General features: G+C 46.1%; 1 protein-coding gene across 3 annotated transcripts in view; it reads left to right on the forward strand.

Annotated features, from left to right (window-relative positions):
* The window catches only part of CCDC149 (coiled-coil domain containing 149), a 95,338-nt gene that overhangs the window by 72,363 nt on the left and 10,422 nt on the right, over nucleotides 1-12,553 (forward strand). For 2 of the 3 annotated variants that reach the window (XM_030314105.1, XM_032593010.1), the window contains 2 exons: nucleotides 8,608-8,684; nucleotides 10,555-10,587. In XM_030314105.1, coding sequence (XP_030169965.1) covers nucleotides 8,608-8,684; nucleotides 10,555-10,587 — 110 coding nt within the window. The remainder of the gene's footprint in view (nucleotides 1-8,607; nucleotides 8,685-10,554; nucleotides 10,588-12,553) is intronic. The other variant, XM_030314107.1, reaches the window with a different exon arrangement.

Genomic DNA, 12,553 nt, shown 5'->3' on the forward strand with positions numbered 1-12,553 from the left:
CGGCTTCTCTTTGACCGAGAAAATAGATGCTACTCACCGTGAAGCCCAAGAGTTACTCTCGGATGGAACCAGTGCCTTCCACCCTCTCCCCCATCTCTGGGAAACACACTGGCCCGCCCTCCTGTTGGTCCACACCGCCGTCTCCTGTGCACTCCTCCTCCCACCTGTTCAACGTCTGCCCCTCCTCTGGCTCCTGCCTCTTCACCCAGAAACCACACAGAGCTCCCTGAACCCCCAAAGCCTTTCCGCACTTTCTGCAGCTCCCCTCAAATTCCGCTTACCTAGTGTCCTTGTGAATAAGGACACTTTTAGTTCTTCAACAGCCACCCCCTCAAAGTGTGTGTGGGGGGGGGGGGGGGCACCTCTGTCAGAATTACCTGGAGGCACTTGTTTAGAAATGCAGATTCGGCGGGGGGGGTGGTCATTCTGGAGGGAGAGGAGGGGGTGTCAGGGTTCTGGATCTTAGCACACACTGCCTAGGGGGGAGGGGCTGCCGTGCAAGGGAAAGAAAGACCACCTACGCTTCAACACCTCCCAAGACTTCTTCCCAAATTTTCCACAGCAGGGTCTCCGGTCCCCGCCAAGCCCCACTTTCTGAGTCTGTTTCTGAGTCTGGGATGTCTCTGCATCCCAGTTCCGGTCTTGCACTGCTCTCTCAGAATTCCTCTGACTTTCTCCGCTGCCTCTTCCCCTCGATTCGCTCCGCGTTCCTCCCTTCCACCCCAGGCCTCTGCCAGGACTTCTTTTTTTTTTTTTTTAATTTTTTTTTTATGTTTATTCATTTTTTTTTTTTTTAATTTTTTTTTCAACGTTTATTTATTTTTGGGACAGAGAGAGACAGAGCATGAACGGGGGAGGGGCAGAGAGAGAGGGAGACACAGAATCGGAAACAGGCTCCAGGCTCTGAGCCATCAGCCCAGAGCCTGACGCGGGGCTCGAACTCACGGACCGCGAGATCGTGACCTGGCTGAAGTCGGACGCTTAACCGACTGCGCCACCCAGGCGCCCCTGTTTATTCATTTTTGACAGAGAGAGAGAGACAGAGCATGAGCGGGGGAGGGGCAGAGAGCGAGGGAGACACAGAATCCGAAGCAGGCTCCAGGCTCTGAGCTGTCAGCACAGAGCCCGACGCGGGGCTCAAACTCACGAACCGCGAGATCATGACCTGAGCCGAAGTCGGTCGCTCAACCGACTGAGCCGCCCAGGCATCCCCTCTGCCAGGTCTTCTGCTCTTCTTCCCTACCTGGGAGGGGGGCATCCTTCCCCCCCCCCCCATCTTTACCTCTGGCTCTCTTCAGGCTCCTCTCAGAAGTCATGTCCCCACCTCACCATCGAGAGCAAGACCCACATGGCCAGCTGCTAGGTTGACAGCTTCCCCCTGATACCCTTCAGCTCCTCACATTCAGCAAGTCTTGACTCTGGGCCATCCATTCCTTAGTTCGCTTTAAGACCCTTCAGGGGTGCCTGGGTGGCTCAGTCAGTCAAGCTTCTGACTCTTGATTTCCGCTCAGATCATGATCTCGGTTCATGAGCATGAGCCCCGTGTGGGGCTCTGTGCCGACAATGCAGAGCCTGCCTGGGATTCTCTCTCTCCCTCTCTCTCTCTCTGCCCCTCCGCTGCTCTCTCTGTCTCTCTCTCTCTCTCTCTCTCTCAAAAAAATAATAATAATAAAATAAACTAAAAAAAAAAAAAAAAACACCTTCAAAGTGCTTGTGCCCTTTGACCTACATGGTCTGCATCTAGGAATTTATCCAAAGGGAAAAAAGATCGGAATGATTCCCTAAGATGCATACATAAGGTGTTCACCATGGATTTGTTTATAAGAGGGAAAAAGAACAGAAACAACCCAAGTATTTTTATGTTGGAGACTGGTTAGGCCTAAGAGAGGATATTATGCAGCCATTTAAACCATGATTGGAAGAATATTTAATGGGGTCTTCCCCCCCATCCTGACATCCCGGCTCCACAAACCTCCACATCATGCAGGTTGAAGCTGTTCCAAGACCAGAATGTTTATCCATTAGAATCACTGGTCTCTCCCAGGATATAGAATAGTGCTGGGCCCATAGTAGGTGCTTATGATTATTTAATGAATGGATGACGAAACTATCTTCTAATCCTTTGTACCTATTCCCCCCCACCTTTTTAAAATCATTTTTAAGGGTTTATTTTTATTCTTTTTTTTTTTTTTGAGACAGAGAGACAGAGTATGAGCAGGGGAGGGGCAGAGAGAGAGGGAGACACAGAATCCGAAGCAGGCTCCAGACTCTGAGCTGTCAGCCCAGAGCCCGACACGGGGCTCGAACTCATAAACTGTGAGATCGTGACCTAAGCTGAAGTTGGACGCCCAGCTGACTGAGCCACCCAGGCGCCCCTGTTCCTACTCCCTTAATACTCTTCATGGTTTTCATGCATTCACTATGTATTTCAAGTCCTTGCCATGGGCCTTCAGTGCACATGTCACCCCTCCCCCCCTGCTTTGTCCCCACCAGACTATCACTTGTTCCTTGGGAAGACCTTCCCATCTATCCTCCAGCCTCAGACCCCAGTTCCTCCTGCACAACCTCCAGCCCCAGCGCTCTCATACCTGCCCTCCAGCTGAACACATCACAAGCCTCCACTTAAAAGCTGGACTTTTATTTTTTTTGCTTGTTTGTTGCAAGTTTTTATTTAAATTCTAGTTCGTTAACATATAGTGTGATATTGGTTTCAGGAAAAGGCTGGACTTTTAAAGCAGAGTCCCGCTGCCTGCCAAACTCAGGGACCCCAAGCCATCAGCCTGACACTCCTACCTGTTGGGACAGACTGATTCCCTAACGCGTTCCTACCATAACCCGCACAGCCAGCACACCCCCCAGGCTCCGTGGGCTCTCACCCTCTGTTGAGAAACAGACATGTTCCTTTTGCCAGGTTTGATTTTGTTGTAATGCACCTTTTCATTTTCAACTATTGTTTAATAATTTTGTGCCATCTCGTGGTTCAAATTTTAAAAGGTTAAATAACGATATGTCTATTGGTTACTACTGTCACTCAGCCACCCAACTCCTTTCCTGGAAGAAACCACCATTTCTTATTTCTTACGTATCCTTTCCAAGGATGCATATGTAAGTAAGTGTATAATATATTTATATAGACACATATGAATACTCATGTATATTTATATAGAGATATTCTTTCTTTTCTGTTCTTTCTTTCCGTCCTTCTTTCTTTTTACAAATGGTAGCTAGTATTCACCAAAAAAATTTTTTTCACTGTTTTGCACCTTGCCTTTTTTCCCCCGTAACAATAGATCTTGAAGATTGCTTCATATCAGTACATAAAGTACCTAATGTGCCATTTTTAATACTTAGAAGGTCTTAAGTTTCATACTTTCAATAAATGTTTTATTTGGGAGCATGTAAAGGAACTAATTAGACAACAAATGGAGTGGGAACTAGGAATAGAATCTGAACTTGGTCTGCTTGCTGTTATCCCCGTTGAGTGGGCCCTTTGTGACTAAAGTAATAAAATAGTTTTGTGTTGGTGGAGCATTGTGAGAATATTCTGTTCTGTAAGCGTGTGCTCCCCCTCCTGGCCTTCCGCTGCCCGACAGTTTCCCCCCACTTGGAGAAGGCCCAGTGGGAGCCATCTTGAAGAACTGATGAATCCAATTTGGCTTGAGGTGCTTATCACCAAAGAGCTGGCAGTTGTCTGATGCTTGCCAAAGAAGGCATGAGGTTCATGTGACCTAACAACAGGTAGCAAAGCAGTCGTGGAAGGGGCAGGTGTTGAAGTCCTATTTTCCTGAACGCCACATTCAGTTTTCCAGGCAACGCTTTGCCGGTGGTTGGGTGCTGGTGGTGGTGGTGGTGGTGAATAAATAAGGACACGCTGGTCTCTCACTACCCTTCCTGCTGTGCTTACACTGTTTTTACTGCGCCGCCCCTTCCCTGGCCAATGGCAAGTAGCTTGGAAGTTCAAGATATTGATAGCAGGGTGAGCTCTCATGGATCAGAGCAGAGATTCAAAAGGAGGCTCCCTGAGGTGGAGGTGGGGGCAGGGTTATTGCCAGGCGTGTGTAGAGCCATAGTCCCTTCTTCCTCTTTGGACCAGGCTCTCCCCGGGGGCCCTCACTCTGGAATTTCTGCTCCCTGTGTTGTCTGCAGAGCAAGAGCAGAGGTACCGTGGTGGTCAGCTCCTGAGTTAGTTCTGTCTTTGCAGATCTCCTATGAGGTTGTCACTATCAGAAACTACTACTGAAAATCTGTCTAGAGGCCTGGCATCTTGGGGAATTTCCTAGACCACTAGGCAAACATATGCCGAAATCCCCCCCTAAAACAAACCATAGCTAAATAAAAACCTTATTTTAAAATCTCCCCCATCCTACAAAAAAAAAAAACCCAAAAAACAAAAACACCTCTCTCAAACCTGTTTATGCCTCGAGCTACTGCCCTAGCTGTCTCCTTCCATTCCCTGCTAAACTACTTGAAGAGTCATCTGTATTCACTGCCTAAAGTTTCTCCTAGTCTGCGTCTCTCAACCCTGTCACTTGGATTCTGGGTTTCACCCTCTCCACCATCCTAAAACATCTCTCTCAAGGGTCAGGCACATGTTCTCGGTGGACTTTTTCAGCCAGTGTGACCGCTTTCTAGAATGAGGCAATATGGACCACACCGTCCCACCTGGAACACTGTCTCCTTTTGGCTTGCAGGTCCCACCTTGCCTGGTTCTCCTCTTCCCGGTCTACCTGTGCCTCTCGAGTCCCTTCTTCCCTCATGTGGGAGGTACTCGAGCCTCCTATTCCTCTGGTTTCTCACACTCTGCTGGCGAGCAGACCTACTCCCCAGCCTACGTGCTCCTCCCTGCACTCCCAGACTTTCCTTCTCCCACGTGGCCAGCTGTCTACGTGGATATCCTGTCGGCACTTCAAATTCCTCACCCACCTCCATGTTATTACTCCTTTTGGTTGACTTCCCACATCCCCAGTGGCTTGTTTGGGGCCCCCACCGTCGCTGACTTGGGCACCACCCTTCTGACTGGTCTTTCTGTTCCTGCTCCTACTGGGTGCAGTTCATTCTCAACTCCACATCAAGAATACTTTCCCTAAACGCCATTATGCTGCTTCTCTGCTTAAAACCTTCCAATCTTTCCCTGTTGCCAGTGTATAAAAGTCTCACCATTCTCAACATGGCAACAAGATCATTCATGAGCCGAGTCCCTGAAAACCACTCTGGATCCGTCTTTCCTTGACTCCACTTCTTGTCTGCAGTTCTCCGTAAGTGCTTGTGTACGTTCAGGGCCAGGTTCTGATTCTGGACCTTCCACTTACCAGCTGTGTCACCCTGGACAAGCTAGCTGACCTCTTTGAATCTCAGTTCCCTCACATACAAACTAAACTTACTAAGGGCTGCCTCACTGGTTGTTGCAAAGGGCTAAGGGAGATAATATCTGTGCAGTGCTTAGAGGAGTACCTAGAAGAGGATAAGTGATTGATAAATGTGATTCAGACCTTCCACAGGCTCTGTGCATGTATCTCTGTACACGTCCGTCTCCCAACAGACTTTTAGTCCCTCAAATACAGGGACCCAGGCTGCTTCCCTTCATCATCCCCTACCGCCTCAATAATTGTGCGTTGAATCGGTCTAATTGAATTCAAGGGACCCTGTTCCTACTTTGCTGTCTTCATCTCTGCATACCGCCGCCTGTCTCCCTGCACCACACCACATTCAGTGGACGCCCTGCCATATTTGTTAAATGGGAAGCCAACAAGGAAAAGCCTTTTTTGTCATTTGAGGAATCTTGGGTTGTATTGTTCGGGTCAGCCCGGCTGCATCCATATTTCAATTACGAATAGTGTTTAAGACTTGTTTTTTTAATGTTTATTTATTTTTGAGAGAGAGGGCGAGAGAGAGGGAGGGAGTGGGGGATGGGTAGAGAGAATGGGAGACGGAGAATCCCAAGCAGGCTCCGCACTGTTAGCACAGAGCCCGATGCAGGGCTTGATCTCACCATCCATGAGATCATGACCTGAGCTGAGACCAAGAGTCAGATGCTTAACCAACTGAGCCACCCAGGTGCCCCATGAACAGTTTTTAAAGAGTACTAGTTCCTGACGCAAGAGTGCTTGTTTTAAAGTGCCATTGTTTGGGGCGCCTGGGTGGCGCAGTCGGTTAAGCGTCCGACTTCGGCTCAGTTCACGATCTCGCGGTCCGTGAGTTCGAGCCCCGCGTCAGGCTCTGGGCTGATGGCTTGGAGCCTGGAGCCTGTTTCTGATTCTGTGTCTCCCTCTCTCTCTGCCCCTCCCCCGTTCATGCTCTGTCTCTCTCTGTCCCAAAAATAAATAAACGTTGAAAAAAAAATTTTTTTTAAATAAAAAAATAAAGTGCCATTGTTAGGTGTTGGTTAAGAGCCTGCACTTTGGCAACAAACCGAGTTGTGACTTCAAATCCAGATTCATCACCAGCCGAGTCCTGCTTGTGCTTTCAGGCACGTTAACTAACTTCTGCGACTCTGTTTCCCAATGGGAGTAATCGAGTGGGATGGGCTGGAAGAGAGCGCTGGGGGTGGGCAAAAGATACACCTTGAAGATAAACTGCGTGTCCTTGAGCAAGTTCCTTAGGGTCCATGTGTAAAAAGAAGATAATAATACAGTGTACCCCGCAGGGTTTTTGTCAGGTCAGATGAGATCACATAAGTTCAATAAGTGTTCAGCACGGGCTCTGACTCATACCCAGGACTCGGGAAAGATTAGTTCTGCTGTTCATGTTAACAGTGGTGTGGTTGCTATTGTTATTGATGACCTTATTGCTGCCATTGCCACCAGTACAGTTTCCACTTGGTCCATTTTATTTACCCCCAGCTCTGTATCAGATGCCTATGTCAGGCCAAAGAGAACAGTCACTGCTGACAAACAAGCAGGGTCCCTCAAAGTAGGGGACACCAGCAAATTCGCCTCAGCCCATTTCTGGGAGACAGGTCTGTGTTATCCGGGAACATCAGTAAAAAAAGAACCAAATGTCTCTTCACCACGCCTTCAGACGTTGTTCTGATGGCATCCTTCAGTATACACAGAAGAGTTAAGCCTTATCTTCTGTTTTCCAAGAGGCAGCCACACACAGATGATCTGATCTCGTTAAGAAACAGGCATCAACTTGAACTCTGCCGTGATTGCATCTCAAACCCATCAACTGGTGAAAAGGGAGCTTGGATCGGAAGGTCTGAGCAAAATATTGAAAGCGAGATTACGAAGAATGGTGTTTATTGAAGGGTCGGTGACACGAAAGCAGAATAGACCCAACAAATAGGGTGAAAATGGAAAGTAATTGATAAAGACCTCGCAGAATTTAAGACTTAAGGAAAAGAAGAAAAGCTCCAGGTACCTAGATGAAGAAAACCACATATAGTAACGTCAGAGTTTTCTGTGAACTCAAAGGGAATATTAATTAAGATGCTGCAAGTCAATTCAGGTAAAATAAAGACGGATCCAAAGCCATATATATACGTGCAGATATATACATATTCATGCCTCTGTATGTATGTGGGTGTGTGCAGCTATCTCTGGAATATAAAGAGAGGTAGGAGAACAATTCTGGCATTCTGATTTCTCCTGCTGAAAGGAATCGAAACTTTACCTTGAAGGTGATTTCCGCATCATGTTAGCACAGCAGGGTCAAGAAAATCCCCCAAATAATATAAAGACTGGTTTTTCAATTCCCAGGCCAATGGAAAGTGATTGAAGTTTTAGATGACTATGGAATCATTTCCCAACTATATTTAATGTCACGTAGAGTGAAACATGGGAAATATATGCCCACATTTATGTCTTTCCATGCATGTAGACCAACTTTGGCCTCCAAGTAAACAGCATAATCTTTTAGATCTACATTCTAGAACCTATATGTCACAATGAGCCAGAATGGTCGCCTTGGAAAGCAATTAATTCTTCTAGTGATTCTGCAATTGCTAGAAGTTCTTTTGCAATGCCTATTTCTTAATTCCTTCCACAGATAATTACAGGCCTTGAGAAAAGGAAGGCATTTTGTGTAATCAAATATGTTTATCGAACACCTACCATCAACCAGGCATTACGCTAGGTAATAAGGGTGGGGACGTCAGTAAGACGTAGGTTAGGTATAAGAAGGCAGATCTTATTGTTTTATTGACTCAAAGCAACTTTACCAAGCATGTTCACCCACCTTATTTGTTAGAGTTGGTTGTTTCCAGAACTCAGATCCACTCTCAGAGAATCAGCTGTGATACTACTAAGGGTATTCAAAATGAATCGTAATCTCTAGCAATGAGAAATTCCCGTATAGAAATTGTGTAAAATATTTGGGCAATGATGGAATAATTGACGTGGGAGAGGACTCGAATGGCAACATTTTAGTATTTTTTTAATCACTCGTTTTTATATGTTTTCATATGTGCTTTCAATAGAATGTATATGAATATAATATATATTCTTTACACGCGCACACACACACACACATACACTCTTTTTGCATATACCTTAAATATCAAAACATTTTCTATCAGGGCACTAGGGCGTTTTCCCAAGTAGCTTGCTCACAGCCCTGAGAGCTGATAAGATACTCATTAATCTGTTGCCATTTTCTCTCATTTTCCAGAATCCTAGGGAATCGGGTGGCTGAATTGGAGAAAAAGTTAAGAACTCTGGAAGTTTCTGGTTTGTGGAGTCTTCCAGGTAAGCAGATCTTCATGAAAATTCTTTTCTCTCCTTTTTTTTTTAAGGAAGCCCTCACATAATTTGCAAAGAAGATTCTACTTTTTAAATGTCCTTTTATTTGAAGATCGTTGTGGAGAAATCTACAAGCACTTTAAACTTAGAAGCCATCAATTTTGGAAAACAGTCGGGAAAATTCAATAAATATACTAATTCCCATCTATGGACCTATCAAGTTTCGCTGACCTAAATTCAGAAATTGTCATTGTATGTGTCTGTGTATGCTTTATTTTTCACCTTTGTGAGTGTAGTAAATTGTTTCTTTTCTTTTTTTTTTACCCATAGGTATCTTATAAAGATTTGTTCATTTTATTCTATGTTTTTAAGTTTATTTATTTTGAGAGAGAGAGAGAGCACACATGAGAGCAAGCAGAGGAGGGGCAGAGAGAGAGAGGGAGAGAGAGAATCCCAAGCAGGCTCCACGCTGTCAGCGCAGAGCCCGACATGGCGCTCGATCTCACGAACTGTGAGGTCATGACCCGAGCGGAAGTCAAGAGTCGGATGCTTAACCACCTGAGCCACCCAGATGCCCCAAGATTTGTTCGTTTTAAGTATGATCCCTAAAAGGAATATAAGAATGTACAAAGGTTTGTACAATTTAATCATCAATCTAAAACTGAATATAAGAACTGACAAAAATTTATTCTATTTATCATTCCTAAAAATGCATATAAGAGCTAACAGTTAGTTCCGCCTTCTTCCCTTCTCTTCCCCTATCCTGTTTGTTTGTGCAGCTTGAAAATCAGAATTTTCTGGGGCACCTGGGTGGCTCAGTTGGTTAAGCGTCCGACTTCGGCTCAGGTCATGATCTGGCCGTCTGTGGGTTTGAGCCCCACGTCAGGCTCTGTGCTGACAGCTCAGAGCCTGGAGCCTGTTTCAGATTCTGTGTCTCCCTCTCTCTCTGCCCCTCCCCCACTTGCACTCTGTCTCTGTCTCAAAAATAAATAAACATTAAAAAAAATTAAAAAAAAAAAAAAGAAAATCAGAATTTCCTTTGGAGATTTTTCCCCACAATTGTACTCTGCCGTGAGGAAACTCTGATGCCTCACTTTAATTAGCTATATTTATCCTCTTTGTCTTGATAAAATACCCCCTTCGTGAGACCCCCGTCAGCTATTCCCCTTTGCTTTAAACTCTCCAGAAACTTGTATTTATCATTTTCCACCACCCACTCTTTCCCTAGAAGCAACATTGTACACATATTTTTAGTTACTTAACCTTTCTGCACAAACCAGCCTCCTGTACCCTTGAATCATATCAGTTGCTTCCCGGTAACGTGTGAGAAATGAAAATTGCCACAGGGACGTGGACAACACGTTTTCCTAATGTAAACCTGAATAGCTGCCTTAGTTTGTCTGCAAGTGCGTTTCATAAATTGGAATTTTTAGCAGAGATTCCTTGAACTTGATGTCAAAAGACCTAACAGAACTAATTAGTGGCAAGTGCCATTCTGGGGATTTGAATGATCCATTTTGCACAAGAACCTTTTGATGCAGTTAAAACCTTATCTTCTCTGAAGGCCTTTCTTTCATTGCATTGAATTTCAACACAGGCAAATTTATCGTTTATTTTGTGCAGTCAGATTGCTATTTCTGTGCCCGTACTGGAGTTTTGACTTTTTTTTTTCTCCAAGTGATTTAGTGAAATTTCACAATGTTTTATTTCTATGATTTATGTAAAAAGATGGAAGTTGAATAAGTAAAGGAATGCCGAGAATTCTCTCTCTCTCTCTCTCTCTCTCTCTCTCTCTCTCTGGTGATGTTTGGTCTGGGTTAGAATGGCTGTATTATGCACTAACAATTCTTTCTTTCCTCTTTTTTGCTGCCTGAAGGCCTGAGCTACAATGTTTCAGTAGGATTCGGGAGTATGTTCTATTTAAAATATCTGTGTTTGGGTCTGGTATCAGCAGTGCATTAATAACACCCCTGCATGTAAATAAATAGGAATGCATTCTCTATGTATCATTGCACTTTTCTGATTAGAGCAGTCAATTGAAATAGAGAATTCAATTAGTACAAAGCAAATATTGAACGGTAAAATTAGCTTTCAGGGACCCAGCTAAATGGATTTTATGCCATGGCCGTGTTCGTTTAGTATCCGGCCCCCACATAGACACAAAGTGAGAGGACAGGGAAAAAAACAAAAAAACAAAAAACGGTGGGGATTCCCCAGATCTGATACAGTTTAATGTAAGGGAAAGAGCTGCTCTGGTACACTTGTGAAGGATGTTACAATGAGGCATGGCTTACGATCATTTCTAAACGCTGGTGAGAAATACAAGGGAAGGGCCTCTTGCAATATGAATCCAATCAGGCCCTTCTATCTGCTCATTGTTGATGGTGTGCTTTTAACACACCAAACAGTGGAGCACGGGTCACTCTCCTCCTTCCTCTCTCCTTCTCTCCTCTTCCCACCCCCCCACCCCCCCCACCCCCCCACCCCCCCCACCCCCCACCCCCCCACCCCCCCACCCCCCCACCCCCCCACCCCCCCACCCCCCACCCCCCCACCCCCCCCACCCCCCGCCGCCACCTCCTTCTCTTCCTTTCTTCTTCTCCACCTCTTCCTCCTCTTCCCCTCCCCAGGGTGAAGCCATATCAGTGTTTCAGCCACCTGGAGGGGACTGAGTCCCGGTAGTTTCAGAGAATTGCTAGCTCTCTCTTATTTGCTAGCATCTTGAAAGGATCAGTGTCTTCTCCAATATATCAGCCCATCAGCATGTTGATACCTTTTTGAGCAGCACCTCTGTGAATTCAGTTCTGTACGGGGCATTCTAGACATGCCCCTTGCCCCCTTCCAAGAACCCATAGTCCCATTAGGGCAGCAAGATGCATACACATGTGGCAATGAGAAGAAAGCACGAAGTGATATATAACTAAGTGCTGAGTGACAAAGGTGTTAGTGTGTGTGAGTGAACGATGTGAAGAGTCATCAAATGTCAGATCTGGAAGGACAGCTGAGAGCAAAGGGTTCAAGGATGGCAAATCCTTGGTGTATATTAGAACACACCCATTCCCACATCAGCGGCAGACATTGCTAATCAATCACATGACTCTTCCATACTGATCTCATATGTGGCCTTCAGAACAGACATCCCCACTGGCTTCCCAGGAAGCCACCTCTTGGTTGGAGTTGCCACGTGAGAGAAAACATTTCCCTTTCCTGATCTAGTCCAACCCCCTCTATTTTTGATGAGGAAACAAAGGCTCAGGAATTTCAAGGGTACCTACAGCCACCGAGGCCGGTATTGGAACTCAGGTGTTTCCACCTGTCCTGGGGACCTGCAGTTCAGAGAAGAGAAGAATGGGGTGAGTCAGATCACCCGGGGACTGGATTTCAAAGCAAAGTGGATTGGAGAAGAGGCGTTCAGAGCCAGAAGAGTCTGCCCTGAGACTCCGAAGGACTGTGGTGAATTCCGCCTCACTCCACGCCAGGATCACCGCTGGGCTTTGAGCAAGCAATGAGTTTTCTCTGAGTCTCTTCTCCTCCCTCCTCACTCTCTGCGCCCACAATACGTAGTTCTTGATGTCGTTTGATAGAACTAGGGAAGGTTTGGGATCTTGCTGGGAAGGCAAGTTCGACAACAGTACAGCCTGCATGGAGAAATCATCTGGATAGGAGAGGGCACTCCAGACTATTTAATCGGTTCCTATGAGGCAGAAAGGCATGGGGCTCCTGCGAGAAGGAGGGGATGCTGACCTGGTCCCCCAGGAGGGAATGACACCCCAGCCTCAGCCCTCCAGCCCTTTGCTGGCCTCTGCAGGGAGAGGGGGGTGCTTGGGGGCTCTGAGGGGAGGTCTCCTGGACGAGCTCCTGCTCTGAAGAGAAAC

The sequence above is a fragment of the Lynx canadensis genome, chromosome B1 (genome assembly GCF_007474595.2).
Source record: "Lynx canadensis isolate LIC74 chromosome B1, mLynCan4.pri.v2, whole genome shotgun sequence".
NCBI lineage: Eukaryota > Metazoa > Chordata > Mammalia > Carnivora > Felidae > Lynx > Lynx canadensis.